Source organism: Hipposideros armiger, unplaced genomic scaffold (assembly GCF_001890085.2).
Source record: "Hipposideros armiger isolate ML-2016 unplaced genomic scaffold, ASM189008v1 scaffold_178, whole genome shotgun sequence".
Classification (NCBI taxonomy): domain Eukaryota; kingdom Metazoa; phylum Chordata; class Mammalia; order Chiroptera; family Hipposideridae; genus Hipposideros; species Hipposideros armiger.
Window position 1 is genome coordinate 1,255,753 of NW_017731528.1, and position 17,364 is coordinate 1,273,116.

The 17,364-nt window shown below is 39.5% G+C and overlaps 1 protein-coding gene across 1 annotated transcript in view; it reads left to right on the forward strand.

Moving 5' to 3' along the window:
• Nucleotides 1–17,364, forward strand: part of PSPC1 (paraspeckle component 1) — a 59,467-nt gene that overhangs the window by 2,620 nt on the left and 39,483 nt on the right. Inside the window, exons 2-3 of the mRNA XM_019652335.1 lie at nt 5,318–5,619; nt 14,173–14,268. Coding sequence (XP_019507880.1) covers nt 5,318–5,619; nt 14,173–14,268 — 398 coding nt within the window. The remainder of the gene's footprint in view (nt 1–5,317; nt 5,620–14,172; nt 14,269–17,364) is intronic.

Here is a 17,364-nt window from a genome sequence, read left to right on the forward strand (position 1 = left end):
GCTCTTCCCAGGTGAGGCTGTCGCTCTCCGGCCATTGGACGGCATGGCAGCTGACAAAGGCGTAGGCTGCACTACACAGTCGCACGCGACTCATGGCAGCCCAGCTCCAGGTCGAACTGTTGTTCACCATCTTAGCTGTAGAGGGCGCAGTGTCACTGGCCCTAATGTGGGATCCGAACCCTGGTCCTGCTGCTGGCGTCTCAAGCCAACTCTTAACCAACGCGCTACTCGGCCAGCCCCTTTCCTTCCTATCTTGAAAGCTACTAAGAATCCTTTCTCTAGTGTATTAGTGCTGTGCAACAGAACTTCCTGCAATGATGGAAGTGCTATGTATCTGTGCTGTCCAGTAGTGCTAGTAGCCATATGTGACTGTTGAGTATTTGGAATGTGGCTATTGCGGCTAAAGAGTTGAATTTTAAATTTTATTTATTCTAAATTTAAGTAGCCACGTGTGGCTAGTGGTTACTATATTTGGACAGCACAGACCATTGCTTTTCTTAAAAAACAAAAAACAAACCTATGATACTATGAAATGGGGAAGTGAGAAGAGCTGCTGTCGTCTTGTTCCTTTGGAATGTGCTCCTCCAAACTGATCATCCTAAATTTTTGTGTAAGTGTGGAAAAATTGTCAGTTGGGAATTAGAGTTTAGTTTACAAAATTTGACTTTATAGGTAACTTTACTGTTTAATCTGAGCTTGATTAACAGATAAATTTAAAAGCTTTAAATATTTCTGAGCTATTATGTTATTTTTTTCTACTTAGGAAACTCATAGTGTATACCTGATCTGAATATAAGTAATACCATGTTTCCCCAAAAATAAGACCGGGTCTTATATTAATTTTTGCTCAAACAGTCTACATTCATTCATTTATTCATGTATAAAATCTACATTTATTCAAACAGTCATGTCTGGCTGACGATCTTAACTGGGGGTTATGTTTGGGATAGGGCTTATATTACGAGCATCCTGAAAAATCATGCTAGGGCTTATTTTCCAGTTAGGTCTTATTTTTGGGGAAACACGGTAGTATAGTGGCTATAGTGTGTAGTGGTGGCGTAGTGGCTCTAAAATAATGGTGTAGTTTTGTCTGATTTATGTTTTTAGAAATACTTTTTACTTGTTCAGTTATTACTCTTTAAAATGCAAATAAATTTTCTGGTAGTTGTAGTTTTTCAGTTAATTGATGAGGTGACACAACACTTGGAGATGGTATAGGGTTAGCATTGCTAGTATGTAGTGGTGGGGGAAAGAATTTAAGTGGTACTTCCTTGTAAGGCCCTAATCCATATTGTGGGCCCATGGTACCTTAGGAGTGAAACAGACTGTGTGTGTATTTTGAACACATTTTTTGGAATTTTAGACTCAGGCTTTTTAGGTTTTGACTGGTTATTGACAATTTAGATTGGATAAATTAACTGAAAAGTTGTAGTGTATTTTCAAGCTAGTTTAATATAGTTAAAACTGGTATTAGTTTCACTTGAACTTGGTTTCTGCTTTTTATCCCTCCCACCTCCACCCGTTTTAGCTTTAGTAAATCAGAGTTCTGGAACAGTGATTTCGTAGAAGTGTGGTCCCTGTCCAACAGCTTCAGATCTCTTTCTAGTGTAGCAGAAGGCCACTTAAGTGATTTTTCCCTACCATTCATGCTAGCGGTGCTGACCCTATACCACCTCCATTGTCTCACCTCATCAATCAGTTAAACTGATAATTTGTTAGAAATGAAAATTCTAGGGCCCCTCTCTAGACCTACTGAATCAGAAACTTTGCTGTGGGGGCCCAGCAATCTTGGGTTTTAACAAGCCCTCCATGTTATTCTGATGCTTGCTAAAGTTTGAGAACCATTGTTCAAATAAAATAGAAATCAACTGAATTTATTGTTATTTAGTCATCAGGGACTAAACCCCCTTCACTTGTGCTTTTTTACTTTTAATTATGAAATAATGTATGCTGCTTATAGAGTGTTCAGATAATAGAGAAGACATTGCAAAATGTACTTAGTTGGGCCTGTCCAGCATATGATTGCAAGTCATCTTTTATTTTAAGGAAGCACTCTTTTTTTTTTTTTTTTTAAGCTGAGCCATCCTGCCACCTGTTGGCAGCTCAGCAACAGCTCAGCTCAGGCCAGGAATTGAACTGGTGACCCTGTTGCTCAGAGCTCGCACTCTTGAGTGAGCGCTTAACCAACTGAGCCACTAGGCTGGCCCTAAGGAAGTTCTCTTAATTACAATTTTACACTAGTGAAAGATCTTCCCTTCCCTAATACACTTTCTTTTTTTTTCTTTTTTTAAATTTATTGGGGAATTGGGGTTGGGGGAAGGGGAACAGACAAGTTGCTGTTGTTTTGTTCTTCAGTCTAGTTGTGGAGGACATTGCTTCACTGGCCCAAGTTGGCACCATNCAGCCCAGCTCCAGGTTGAGCTGTTGTTCAGCATCTTAGCTGTGGAGGGCAGTGTCACTGGCCCTCATATGTGGGATCTGAACCGGGGCCCTCTGGTGTCCCAAGCCAGTTCTTAACCATCACGCCACTCGGCCGGCCCAACAGAACCTTTTTTTTCTTTAAAGATTTTATTGGGGAATTGGGGAAGGGGACCAGCCAAGTTGTCGTTCTTCAGTCTTCATTGTGGAGTGCGCCAGTCGCCACCTGGCTTCCCTTCGGCAGCTCGTGGCCTCTAAGAGCAAGATGCTGTGTTTCAGTCTTAGTTGCAGGTGGGCGTAGCCACTATCCCATGCGGGAGTTGAACCAGCAGCCTTGTTGTTAAGAGTGCACGCTCTATCCACTGAGCCATCTGGGCGCAGCTCAGCTTAAGGTGAAGAGTTCAGTCTTAGTTGCGGGTGGGCATAGCCCACCATCGAACAGGCAATCTTGTTGTTACACCAGGGGAGCCATCCTGCCACCTGTTGGCAGCTCAGTGACAGCTCAGTTTGGGCACAGCATCACTGGCCCAAGTGGGAATCGAACCGGTAGCCCTGTTGCTCAGAGCTCATGCTCTTTAGCCAACTCTTAACCAACTAAGCCACGCAGCCGGCCCTAACAAAAATTTCATAAGTAAACATAGGAAAGTATTTCATGACCTTGGGAGAGGCAAGAATTTCTTAACCAGGACCCAAAATACAGTAACCATAAAAATTAAAAATAGGGCTGGCCGAGTGGCGCATTGGTTAAGAGTTGGCTTGGGAGCACCAGCTCTGAGCAGAAGGGCCCTGGTTCGGATCCCACATGAGGGCCAGTGACGCTGCGCCCTCTACAGCTAAGATGGTGAACAGCAGCTCAACCTGGAGCTAGGCTGCCGTAAGTTGCCAGCTTCGGCATAGGCTGCAGTTGGACTGCAGTGGGCTTTTGAGATCTACCGTGAGTGGCTGGCAGCCGGCGTGAGCGACCAGTGGCTGGCAGCCGGCGAGAACTGCCATGAGCCACTGTGAGTGGCCGTCCAATGGCCGGTGACCAACTGCCTCAGCCAGGAAGAGCACAATGATCATACCAACATGGGCCTGTGAAGCGACGTCCTTCACAACTAGACTCAAGAACAAAAGGACAGCAACTTGTCTGTTCCTCTTCCTAGATTCCCCAATGCTGTTCCCCTCCCCCCAGTTCCCCAATAAAATCTTTAAAAAAAAATTAAAAATAGATTGGTCAATTTGCCTTTGTTAGGGAGATGGGAGATGGAAGCAGGTGTGGCAACATAGTTTTTAGATCTTACCTAATCACCAATAAAAATAAAGCAAGTAACAACACCAAAAACCCATGAAAGATATTTCCTACAAGTGATAGGATATCTTCACAAACTTCTAAATACAAGTGGATGAGGATGAATTCTGAGTGCTATCAGCCTTCTGAATGGGATAAAGCAAAGTAAGGGGCATGATGGATCTGAGACTAAAAGAACCCACCAAAGAGCCAACAGGTATTGACCGAAAGATACAGCAGGCCAATCCTGGAACACCTGGACTGGAAGGGGTTTTCCTAATTCAGTGACTGATAAAGTGTGAGGAGCCCATAGGAGGACCCTCTGAGCTCCTGAAACTGAACAGCTAGGGTTCTCTTCAAGGACAAGGTCCAACACAGAGAAATAAAAATTGAGTAGGTTAGGGACAACAGAGGACCAAGCAAAGAGAGGTCTGGATAAACATGTAAAGGGTTACATGTAAACATGTAAACAGGTTATCTCAGAAAGCATGTTGATGTCATTTTTTTGTTTGTTTTTTGAAAAGATTTTATTAGGGAATTGGGGGAGGGGAACAGCACTGGGGAGTCAAGGGAAGGGGAACAGACAAGTTGCAGTCCTTTTGTTCTTCGGTCTAGCTGTGGAGGACGTCGCTTCACTGGCCCATGTTGGTATTATCATTGCGCTCTTCCCGGGTGAGGCAGATTGGTTGCTGGCCTCTGAACAGCCGCTCACGGTGGCTCTTAACAGCTCACACCAGCTGCCAGCTGCTCATTCTGGCTGCTGGCCACACACACTACAGCCTATGCTGTTGCTGGCGGTTCATGGCAGCCCAGCTCCANTCCTCCACAACTAGAGTGAAGAACAAAACGACAGCAACTTGTCTGTTCCCCTTCCCCCAATTCCCCAGCACTGTTCCCATCCCCCCAACTCCCCAATAAAAAAATCTTAAAAAAAAAAAAGAAGAAACATCTCTTGTTATTTCAGCAATGAATGTTAATAAGTGCATGTGCACTTGCTTTTCTGTAAAATGGAGGGAACTCTTAGAACCCATGAATGTATGTATGTGTTTGCTTCGCTCAGTATAATGGTGAGAATTGTGTAGCCCACGGAAGTATTTCTGGAGAAGTGATTAACAACACCTGATAATAGTTTCACAGTTAAAAAGTAAAAGAAAAATGTAAATAAGGAAAGGGAGTTTGATAAGAGATGGGATGTTTTATTAAGATATAAATATAAAAAACATGGTGTGCATAGAGAATCCTATTTTCAACAATAGTTTCTAGTAACTGGTACTTGGTCTCAAATATAAGTGTTTCTTTTAATATATGTAGGAGATTATAAAAAATTGCTTGAAATATTTAATAGCTTATAAGTTGTTTATAAGAATCTTTATAAGGTTATTTATAAGACAGTCTTTAAGTGATGGCTTTTAATAGACATTGGGGTTGGGACTTTCTACTTAAAATTTTTATTTAAAATTACTTATCTTTGAATAATTAATAAAATGCAAGATACCAAAATTGAAAAACACAAAGTGACCCTGTCTTTTATTTTCTAAAGCTACCCAGCTAGCCTCCCTAGAAACAAACCACTGTTTAAAATTTTTGTGTTGCTCTCATCTTTAAAAAGTGATTTTTCCTCCTAATAAGGAATCCAGAACACTGGCTGAAATTGCAAAAGCAGAGCTGGATGGCACCATTTTGAAGAGCCGACCTCTCCGAATTCGTTTTGCAACACATGGAGCAGCCCTGACTGTCAAGAACCTTTCTCCAGTTGTTTCCAATGAGCTTCTAGAACAAGCTTTTTCCCAGTTTGGTCCAGTAGAGAAAGCTGTTGTGGTTGTGGATGATCGTGGTAGAGCTACAGGAAAAGGTTTTGTAGAATTTGCAGCAAAACCTCCTGCGCGAAAGGCTCTGGAAAGATGTGGTGATGGGGCGTTCTTGCTAACAACGTAAGTTTTAAACATCTTATCATTCTTCCATGCTGTTACAAATGGGTTTCTCTATCTTCTGGATTTCTGTCTTTCCTTGTAGTTCATACTGTCTTGTCATATAGTAGGTAGGTATTGAGTAAATACTCAATATAAATAAGGAATTTTTGTATGCCTCTAGGAATCAGGGTCATACTTTTTTTCAAACTTACGTGTATTGATTCATATTTGAATCTCAGAAATGTTTTGTATTATGATTCTCATTGAACTTACTGAACATCTGTTATAGGCAAGCACAATTTTATACAGGCATACCTCAGAAATATTGTGGGTTAGTTTCCAGACCACTGCAGTAAAGTGAATATGGCAATAAAGTGAGTCACATAAAATTTTTGGTTTCCCATTGCATATGAAAGTTACGTTTACACTATATTGTAGTTTATTAAGTGTGCAATAACATTGTTTTTTAAAAACGCATACCCTAGTTAAAAATTACTTTATTAGGGCCGGCCGAGTGGCTCAGTTGGTTAAGAGCTCGCTCAAGAGTGTGAGCTCTGAGCAACAGCGGTTCGAGTCCAGCCCGAGCTGAGCAGCCGCTGAGCTGCTAACAGGTAGCAGGATGGCTCAGCTAAAAATAAATAAATAAATAAATAAATAAAAAACAAAAAAACCCCACCATAACCAGAATAACCAAAAAAAAAAAATTACTTTATTGATTAAAAAAAAAAGCAAATGCTGTTGGAAAAATGACACCGATAGACTTTGCTTGACACAGGTTTGCCTTCAATTTGTAAAAACTTCAATATCTGTAAAGTGCAATAAAACGAGGTATGTCTGTATTTAAATAATGAATGAATGATATTTTAATCCACTTTATTGAGGCATAATTTACATACATTAAAATGCATCCCATTTTAAATCAATGAGTTTTAACAGATGTATGTATAGTCAAGTATGTGGAGTCAAAGAAACTGATTCAGTCTGTGAGTTTTATCAGATGAATATATAGTCAATCAAGATATAGAACATTTCCGTCACCCAACAGAAGTTCCCCTTTGCTGTTATTCCCCAGCCCTGTCCACGTCCTAGACAGCTATTGGTCTTTCTGTTACTGTAAATTAGTTTTGTCTTTTCTAGTATTTCATATAAATGAAATAATATAGGCTGTGCTCTTTTGTGTCTGATTTATTTTGCTTAGCATAATGTTTATAAGATTTCATCCATATCATTGTATCAATATTTTGTTCCTTTTTATGGCTGAATTGTCTTCCATCATATGGACGTAAGCATAGTTTGTCCAGTGACCTGTGGGTGGATGTTCAAGTTGCTTCCAACTGTTGTCCACTGTGAATAAAGCTATGATGTGCATTTGTGTAGAAGGCTTTTTGTGAACATTATGTTTTTATGTGGCTTGGGTAACATTTAGGAGTGAATGAATGACTGTGTATTCAACTTTAAGAAACTGCCAAACTGTTTAAAATGCTTCTACCATTTTACATTCCCACCAACAATGAATGGGAGCGTTCTAGCTGCTCCAAATCCTCACCAACACTGATAGTCTCAGTCTGTTAGATATTCTAATGAGTGTAGGTGTGTGTCATTGTGGTTTGAATTTTAGTTTCCTAACTACTAATGATAAGCATCTTTTCATGTGCTTTTGGCTATTTCTATAGCTTTGTGAAGTGTCTTCAAAGTTTCTGCCTTTTTTTTTTCTTTTAACACATTGTGGACCAGTGACACAGATTTGCATCTATATATTTAAATGCCCCGTCCTCAATGTGCTAATTGGGGAGTTGGGGGAGGGGAACAGTGTTGGGGAATTGGGGAGGGAGACCAGCCAAGTTGTTGTTCTTCAATCTTAGTTGTGGAGGGCGCCAGTCACCATCTGGTTGCCCATCTGCAGCTCGTGGCCTTTAGCTCAAGGTACTGTGTTACAATGTTAGTTGTGGGTGGGTGTAGCCACCATCCCATGTGGGAGTCGAACCAGCAGCCTTGTTAAGAGTGCACGCTCTATCCATTGAGCCATCCGGGCGGCAGCAGAACTCAAGGTGCCGAGTTCAGTCTTAGTTGCAGGTGGGCATAGCCCACCATTGAACAGGCAATCGTGTTGTTACACCGGCTGAGCAATCCTGCCACCTGTTGGCAGCTCAGCAACAGCTCAGCTCAGTTGCAGCGTCACTGGCCCATGTAGGAATCAAACTGGCGGCCCTGTTGCTCAGAGCTTGTGCTCTTAAGCCAACTCTCAACCAACTGAGCCACTCGGCCTTTTTGTATCTTTTTATGAAATCTTTGCCTTTCCTAAGGTAGCAAAGCATTTCTCGTGTTTTCCTGAGAAATTTTATAGCTTTTTTATTAGTACCTGTGATTCATTTTGAGTGTGATATAAGGTAACAAATGAGTTTTTTTCTTACAGATATCCAGTTCCAGTAAGTAATTAAATGATTATTTAATGAATGAATGAAGGAACTATAAAGCAGTAGGCAAGGCATGTGATTAGTATTTTTTTTCTTCTAATGATAGCTTTAATTAGTGTGTTTTAAAGTCATAGTCAGGCATTGGTAAATATTTAATGATTTCTTACAGTTAACTTTTAGAATAATTTAAAAATAATTTTGAGAGAATGGGCAAGGTGTTGAATATTTTATTATCTGTCAGATACTTCATAATCATGATCTCTCGGATTTTTGCACACTGGTTATATTTATCCCATTTTTCAGATAAGAAAATTGGCCCAGAGATGTTAAGTAATTTGCTTAGGGTTGCCCAGCTAATAAATGGTAAAGTGTAGTCTGATGCTGAATCCTTGCTTTTTATATTATGCTACAGGTAGAGTGGTTTATTCTTTCTGTAGACTTCGTGCTCAGGAACTGTTTTAACTGTTAGTTAAACCTTCTCATGGAACTCCCGGGATTCTCTTTTCTCTGCTGTTTGATTAGTGGGTCTCAGGTGAAATGTCACTTCATGGAGAGGATTTTCCTGACTTATCTAAAATGGGCTCCCTCTGTTATTCTTTCTGATATCTCTTAAAGTGATTATTTACTTCTTTTTGGTCTTAAAGACTTTAGGGATTATTTTGTTTACCCTTGTATAACTAGCCTCAAGTACAGTCTTGGTATATATTGGGTAATCAAATATTTATTGGTGGACTGACTGAATCTCAGATATCTGAGATAATACAAGTGATTTATAGGAATGGTATCATAGGGATTGAGTTTCTAACTGTAGACACCTTGTGTAATCAAAATTTCTCTTGAAAATACCTTAAAGTTGTCATAAAATACTGTATACTGTACATGTTTTAGGTAAAATAGCCTTGTACAGTATATATAATGATTAACATACTATGCAAAAATATGTGTAAACTACATATTTATGCTGTTTTGAAGTGATGAGAAGCAGAAAAATGGGGAAAAAAGGAAAATGAAAAATCTTACTTTTGAGGGGCCGGCCAAGTGGCTCAGTTGGTTAAGAATGCAAGCTCTGAGCAACAGGGTCGCCGGTTTGATTCCCACATGGGCCAGTGAGCTGCGCCTGAGCTGAGCTGCCAGCAGTTGGCAGGATTGCTCAGCTGGTGAGACCATGTGCTCCTAACAAAAAGGTTGTCGGTTCGACTCCTGCATGGGATGGTGGGCTGCAGGGCCTTCCCCCTCCCCCAAGATTGAATACAGCACCTTGAGCTGAGTGGCCACGAGCTTCCAACAGGTGGCCGGATGGCAGCTGGACTTGGAACTGAGCTAGCTGCGCCGCGCCCTCCACATTTAAGATTGAAGGACAACAACTTGACTGTTCCTTTTCCCCGATTTCCCAATACTGTTCCCTTTCCCTAATTCCCCAATAAAAATTTTAAAAGAAAAAAAAATTTATGACACTGGAAATGCAACACTTATGCAAAGAATGTTTTTAAAGGTAGTATATATTATAGTGACTAGTAGTTGCCGGAGGCTCAGGGGAAGGGGAATGGGGAGTTGATGACTAATGAGCTTGGGGTTTCCTTTTAGGGTGATGAAAATATCTGGGATTAGATTATGGTGATGGTTGCACATACTAAAAACCACTGAACTGTATACTTTAAAGGGGTGAATTTTATGGTATGTGAATTATGTCTCAAATACAAACAGAAATAAAATTATGAACGTAACATTTGTTTATGGCATAGCATTCAGCTATGCACATATGCTATCTAACAACTGCTCTAAAACTTTTTTTCGTCTATTAATAAAACATTAATTTAGCAAGTAAGAAGAGAAAGGACACAAACTAGATGTATACTGTGATCCAAATTTGTGTTTGTAAACTGATTAGAAAAAAGACTGGACTGGAAATAAAAAATGTGAATATGTTAGCAGAAGTTATATTTGATTGTAGTGTGCTTACAGATGTATCTCGGGGATCTCCAAGACCATCTCTGGGTTTGGTGTTCACTAGAAGGCCTCAGGCCTCAGCATATAGCCTAACAATCAAGATTTATTACAGTGAAAGAATACAGAGCAAAATCAGCAAAGGAAAAATGCACGTGGGATGAAGTCTGGAAGAAACTAGGTGTAAGCTTCTAAGTCCTTCCGTTGAGGGATGGTCTTAACTCCTCCAGCAGTTAGTTGAGCTAACACAATGAAGTGTTTAAACTACTAGGAGAACTTGAACTGACCCTACGAATGTGGGGGTGGAGGTGGAGGGTGGAGTGTCAGTTTTGTGAGTTCCCTTATATCTGGTAAATATCAAAATTTCAGACTCCTAGAAGGAAACAAACTTAGAAGGTTTATGCTCAACATAAACCAATTGGACAGTTTTGGCACAGAAAACCAGCCTTATCAGTTAGGGTGATGGGATAGCAGTTTCAGGCTTGCTTTGTTAACTCTTCTGCACGCAAGCGGTTGTTCCATTAATAATTTTTCATGCTTTTCCTATTTTATACTCATGCTTAAAAGGGATTAGTTTTTCCAACATTTTGTTTGCTTCAACACATACCTGTCCATTAAATGGGGTTACTTTTATATTCAGAAAAAAAACATTCTTTAATAAAAAACAAAAATGTAATATTTCTTTTGTTTATATATTGGAAACACAAAAAGTTTTCTATACATACCTACTAGTGGTGGAAGTACATATTGCTAAGTACCTTTCCAGGAAAGCACACTTGACCTTTGGTATATCATTAGTGTCAACTGGGTCCAATTTTAGGTTTTTACTTTCTTTTTTTTTTTTTTTTAAAGATTTTATTGGGGAATTGGGAGAGGGAAACAGTGCTGGGGAATCGAGGGAAGGGGAACAGACAAGTTGCTGTCCTTTTGCTGCTGGCCACACACGGTAGCTTATGGCAGCCTACGCGCTTGCCTGCGACTCAAGGCAACCCAGCTCCAGGTCGAGCTGCTCAGCTCACCATCTTAGCTGTAGAGGGCAGTATCACTGGCCCTCATATGGAATCCGAAACAGGGCCCTACTGCTCAGAGCTGGCGTCCCAAGCCAGCTCTTAACCAACGCGCCACTCAGCTGGCCCTTTACTTTCTTTTTTGATCAGTCCTAATTATTTGTAAGGATTGATATTTTAGTACTTATTTCTAGATGTCTTCAAAAGAACAAAAAGAAAATTTAAAAAATAGAATAAACTTATTTGATTTTCTTAAAATTAACATGTGGGGCCATAGGATCATTTTATTAGTCTAAGATAACATTATCAGGTCCTAGTGATTTTTATTTTCCCTCTACCATAAGACATTTCATCATCCTAGAAATTATTTTATCATTACTCTTGAATTCTCAAATATGTTAAAAAAAGACAAATGAAAAAAACCCCACAAAGTGGTATGTCTGTAATGATGATTTAGTAGTGAAACAAATTGTTATTACATAATCCTTTTTTTTAATTGCATGCACAAAATGTTGCATCATCTTTCAAGTCACCATTTGTTTAGTACTGTATATTCTACCTTATTCTCACAGTTCTAAAAAGATTTGAAAAAGTGAGGAATCAGTCACAAATGTGTTGATCATATGAGATATCATTACAGAAAAAACATGGAAATGTTAAATGTACACCAATTGGTATGGTTAAAGAATTATGATACATACATCTGTATGGTACCATTTTATATTGTCATACAGGATTTCTGAAGAAAGCATGTATAGGCGATTCTACAGAAAAGTATATCTAGCAGAAAGGAAAATCTGAAGAGATGTTTATGAAACTTGATTAGAGGTCCTCTCCAAGTGATGGGATTTCATGGAACTTCTTTAAAATTTACTATGTTGTTTAAAGTTTTCTTGCAATGTAATGCTTATCAATTTTACAACAAAACTAATGATTAATTCATGGACAAGGTGAAAAAAAACAACAACCCACAGATGATAACCAGATTTAACATTATGGTTGACCATTTTGATTTGTTTCCTTTTGATATTTTTTTTGTATATAATATTTACCTACATTTGTAAAAAAAGTAAATTTAGTAATTACACCTATAAATTTAAGTTAGGTTTGTAAAAAAAACTTGTTGACACGTAAAGATCAAAGTGAAATAAACAAGAGGGCTAAGATAATGGACAAAGGGAGCTTCTATAGGGAGTGACCCATACAATGAAAACATAAATGTTCACATTTTAGCACTTATCTCAGTCAAGAAAAAATAAGACCGAGTCTCTCAAGGACATCCCTGTAAACCACACATTTTTTTTTTGTAGTATTATGTAATGTGAATGTAGTTGAGACTGATATTTCCTCATTACTTATTTTTTGCTTTGGAAATAGAATTGCAGGAATAAGGTATAGTAAATGTATAACATTTGTATGTATTGGTCAAGTTCTCTCTCAGAGGGCTGTACCCTGTCCGACCCCTAGTGTATAAGAGTGTCTATGGGCCATGTTCACATGTTGAAAATTAAAATTCTATATTTAACGACATTCGACATTGATAGTGTAGTAGTCATTGTGTTCTCTAATTTTGTTCACCATTCCCTGACTTCATCAAATTAATCTTGTCAGTTCCAATAATTATCATGTTCTGAGTGACAGGTGATCTGCTTAGTACATTTTCCTTCTTGAGTTTCCGTTTCTGATTTTTCTCTTGAGTGGTGGTGGCCACGTGGTATTGAAGTTTCTGTCTTTGTTGGTCTCTGCTCAGGTGTTGCTCTTTTTTTTTTTTTAGCTGAGCCATCCTTCTACCTGTTGGCAGCTCAGCGGCTGCTCAGCTCGGGTCAGGACTCGAACTGCTGTTGCTCAGAGCTCAAACTCTTGAGTGAGCTCTTAACCAACTGAGCCACTCTGCCGGCCCACAGGTGTTGCTCTTAATTGGCCCTATTACTATTATAATGTTTGTGGTCCTGCCATGGCTTCCATTGGCTAAGTGGTGCATCATCTTCATTTTGTCCCCGGGCCCGTTTGGGTCCTCTTGGAAGTATGTACCACATCCTCTCATCAGTTGGATGGGCTCAGGACCTTTCAGGTTTCTCATACCTCATTTGGGTGCATGTACTCAGTGAGATTGTGTTTACTCATTTCTTCATTCTTACATGTTGGGTATGAGGTCTCACCCTGGAAGTGGAGGCCCTTTTCATTTGGGTTCCCACTCAATTTACATGAGGTTGCTATAATTTCATTGTCTCTATCTCCCCAAAGTATTTGACATCTGCTTTTAATTCTCCCTCTAAAATGTCTCCAGTAGCCCAGGAATTGTTTCTAAATGATCGTTTTATATCTTTCCCTACAGTTTAGGATTTAAAGTCTTTTAACCTCTGGATCTTTATTGATTTGTAAAGGGATGCTTTTGGAATCCAGAAAGCCCCTTTGCTTCTCTAGCTCTTCTGTTAACATTTCAAAGATTAACAGTGATTTGTTTATCTCTCAAGCATCCCTGTTCAGAAGGCAGTATAAGTAGATTTCACTATTGCTAGCATGATTGATGAGAGACAGATAGCAAGGAAAAACGTAGTATCAGTATATCGTCCACTGCACTTATTCTCCTTTTTTGTCTTTCCCCATTGAGCTTTCCCTTCCTCCTATTTTACTTAGGACAATAGAAGGAGGGTTTCCAAGTCGTATCTTTCATCGTCCATTCTTGTCTCCCTCTTCCCTCAACTTCCTCCTGGAATATGTTATTTCTTCCGACTCACCCTCCTTCCCTTTTGCTTGGCTGGTATCTTTTAGGCCTCATTTTAGGCTTTAGAAAGACTACTGAACAAGACTGGTAAGCCACAGAGAGGCTGGGAGGTGGATGGAGTTGGGAGATTGAGGCATGGAACATAGGGACTTGACACCACATACATAAAACATGAGATAAGTACTCATTCTTTTTCATCATACTTTGTAGAAGTTAACTGCACTGGTTACACAGGTTCATAGTTACTGGTTTACTTTTCTGTCATCTTGGACTCTGTGCTCTAAAAATAAGCATTCATCTTTGTCTGACTTTGATGTTCACCTGTGTCTGGTGCAGCAAATGGATTTTATGAGTATTTATGATAACTGAGATATTTTTCTTGAGAGACATTTTCCAAGTGTGTACCTTGGAATTATAAAATATTTCTAGGAGGATGATAATTCTAGACATTATTAATTCTTATTAATGCTTTTTACCTATCCAGGACCCCACGTCCAGTCATTGTAGAGCCTATGGAGCAGTTTGATGATGAAGATGGCTTGCCAGAGAAGCTAATGCAGAAAACTCAACAATATCATAAGTAAGAGTTTATTAATAAAGATATTTGAGATGTTTATGCTATCGGGTATTTATTACATTTGTTTTCAAGTATTGTTGGATTATATGGTGTTCTATTGGCCTGGTTTACATGGAATGTTAGTTTTCTTTTGTATATGACTAAAATATAAACTTAGAAAAGTCTCTAGTTTTATAAATACGGCAGGGATAGGTAGGTAGGAATAATATTTATGCCAGAGAAACAATGAAATCTAGATAATCATGAAATTATTTAATTAGTATGCTTCAGGTATAGGTTCAAAGGAGACTTTTTTGGGAGGGAGGGTGGAGGACGTCCTAGGTAAATAACTTGGCACAGGGTAAGAAGTCTAGAGATAAAAAGAAAAATAGCCTATTTTCAACAAGTTGTATATTATTTTTTTACCAAATGGTTTTCATGCAGTATGACAGAAAAATTTTTATGTGTTACCTGAATACATTGTGTTGTTTTCAACCTGTCACTTGTTTATTAAATAAATAAAACTGTAACATATTTGCATGCATAAGTTAAACAAATACTGGAATGTTTTTGTGCCTGGCACTGTTCTCGGTGCTACCAATGCAACTTTGAATTGTTTCTGTCCTCATGCTTACCTTTCTGGTAATGGAGATGTAAAAAGAATAAACCAAAGATTTGAAAACATGTATTAAGTAGTGAGAAGTACTGTTTAAAAAAACTACTAAACTGAGGTATAAAGGCTTAGATCACAGGACATGCCTATTTAAAGTTGATTCATACTGGAAATGGTTCTCCAGAAATAATATACCAATTTATACTCATTAGAGTATGTATAAAAGTAGTTTTCTTCATCCTGACAAAAAAGTGGATGTTGTGATTTTTTTTATTTTTTGAAAGATTTTATTGGGGAATCGGGGGGAAGGGAACAGAGAAATTGCTTTCCTTTTTGTTCTTCAGTCTAGAAGTGGAGGATTTTGCTTCACTGGCCCATGTTGGTATTATCATTGCGTTCTTCCCAGGTGAGGCAGATTGGTCGCCGGCCATTGGACGGCTGCTCATAGCAGCTCTTGGCAGGTCACGCTGGCTGCTGGCTGCTCACATTAGCTGCCAGCCACACATGGTAGCTTATGGCAGCCCACTGCAGCTTCACTGCAGCCTACGCCTGTCCCTGGTGACTCACGGCAGCCCAGCTCCAGGTCGAGCTGTTGTTTACCATCTTAGCTGTAGAGGGCGCAGTGTCACTGGCCCTAGTGTGGGATCCGAACCGGGGCCCTGCTGCTCAGAGCTAGCGTCCCAAGCCAACTCCTAACCAGTGCGCCACTTGGCTGGCCCTGGATATTGTGATTTTAAGGTTTGGCAGTCTGTGTTCAAAGTGGTATTTTATTCATGTTTTTTTAATTAGCATTCTTGGATTTTAGTGCAGTTGAATGTTTTTCCTTATAGTTGTTTCAAATGACAAATTGGAGTGCTTGCTGTGTTCCTGGTTCTGGAGATGTATCAGTGAAACAAAACTGACTAGAAATTGTGGGGGTGATAAGTTGGGCAAACAATAAAATATGGTGTAAAGACTGGGGAAAGTGGGTGCTGGGGAGCAGTGAAGTGCGACTCTTTCATACAGAGGGTTAGGAAAACCTACCTGAGAGGTTGACATTTGATGAACAGTTTGAAGTAGGAGGAGAAAGCTAGCCATGTAGCTGTCAGAAGGGGATGGAGTAGAGAACAGTGATCTCAGCAAAGGAACTAGTAACTGTAAAGGCTCTGAGGGAGGAGGACTCTGTCCTGCATTTTCCAGTAACAGTAATGAGGCTGGCTTAGCTGGAGCATAGTGAGTGAAGGGGAATAGTGGGTGAGGCAGAGATGGGATGCACTGAGGGGTGAGGGGGAGTAGGGAGTGCAGGATGTTAGGCATTGTAGGCTGTTAAGCTGACTTGGGCTTTTGTATTGTATTTGATGAGAAAGGAAGAACCAGAGTAGTGACTTAAGTTTAACAGGGGCTTTCTGGCTCTGTTTTAAGGGTAGATTATAAAGAGCTAAGGGTGGAATTGGGGAGATAAGTTTAGGAGCCTGCTGACATGGAGTGGTAGTCACAATGGCGATGGTCAGAAGTGGTCAGATTCTGGATATAGTTTGAAAATAGACTTTGGATTTTGCTGATGTATTATGGTCATATGGGGGAAAGAGTTAAAAGGTTGATTACAAAGTTTTTGGCTTAAGTAACTGGAAGTATGTAAGTTGCTGATGACTGGGAGAATTCTGTAGGAGGAGCAGATTGGGGTAGGAAGATCGGGAACTCTGTTTTGGACAAGGTTAGGCTTGAGATGGCTTTTGAACATCTAGGTGGAGATGTTAAATCAGTAGTTGGGAGTTTCATCTGATTTTAGATGAGCTGTCTGGGCTAGACTTACCTCATGTGATAGAAAATCATGTCAAAAGGGTGAACCCTGGAGTACTCCGCTTCATAGAGGTTGGGAAGATCAGGAGGAATCAGGCAAAGACTGAGAGCAGTCATTTCTGTAAGGGTCAGCCAGCAGAGCGTGTCCTGGAAGCGAGGGAGGAAATCAGTACAGTGAAGAAGTGTCAGTAGTAATCAGTTGTGATTCATAACCATTTTAATCTCTTTCTGCTATTTTTCAAAGACTGATTTCCTATTCTGTTGACCCTTTTTTCTGGTTATAGCTAATCATTACAAATGTGAAATAGAGTATACTTTTGGATTTAGGAATTAGAGAACTGGAATTATTAGGGTGTTACAAGAAATTGAATGTATAGATAATATTTGTTTATAGAATGATTAATTTGTTTAATTATCCCAGCAAACCTTGTAAGATACCGTTGTATTCCCAATTTTACTACTAAAGAGTTATGCTCAGAAGGAAATGTTCACAAAACATAAGAGCCACAATTCAAATTCATTTCTAACTCCCCAAATCCATATTTTCAAAGTTTCCTTTGGGAGAAAAAGAAGAATTTTTATATTATAGTTAATGCCTGACATAGGAATGACTAAAACAGTTCTTTCAGAAAAATTAGTGGGTGATGGATCCCCTCCATTCCTTTCCCTTTCCTACTCAATGCTTAAAAAAACGAAAATCCAAGTCTTTTTTTAGGGATAGACGGTCT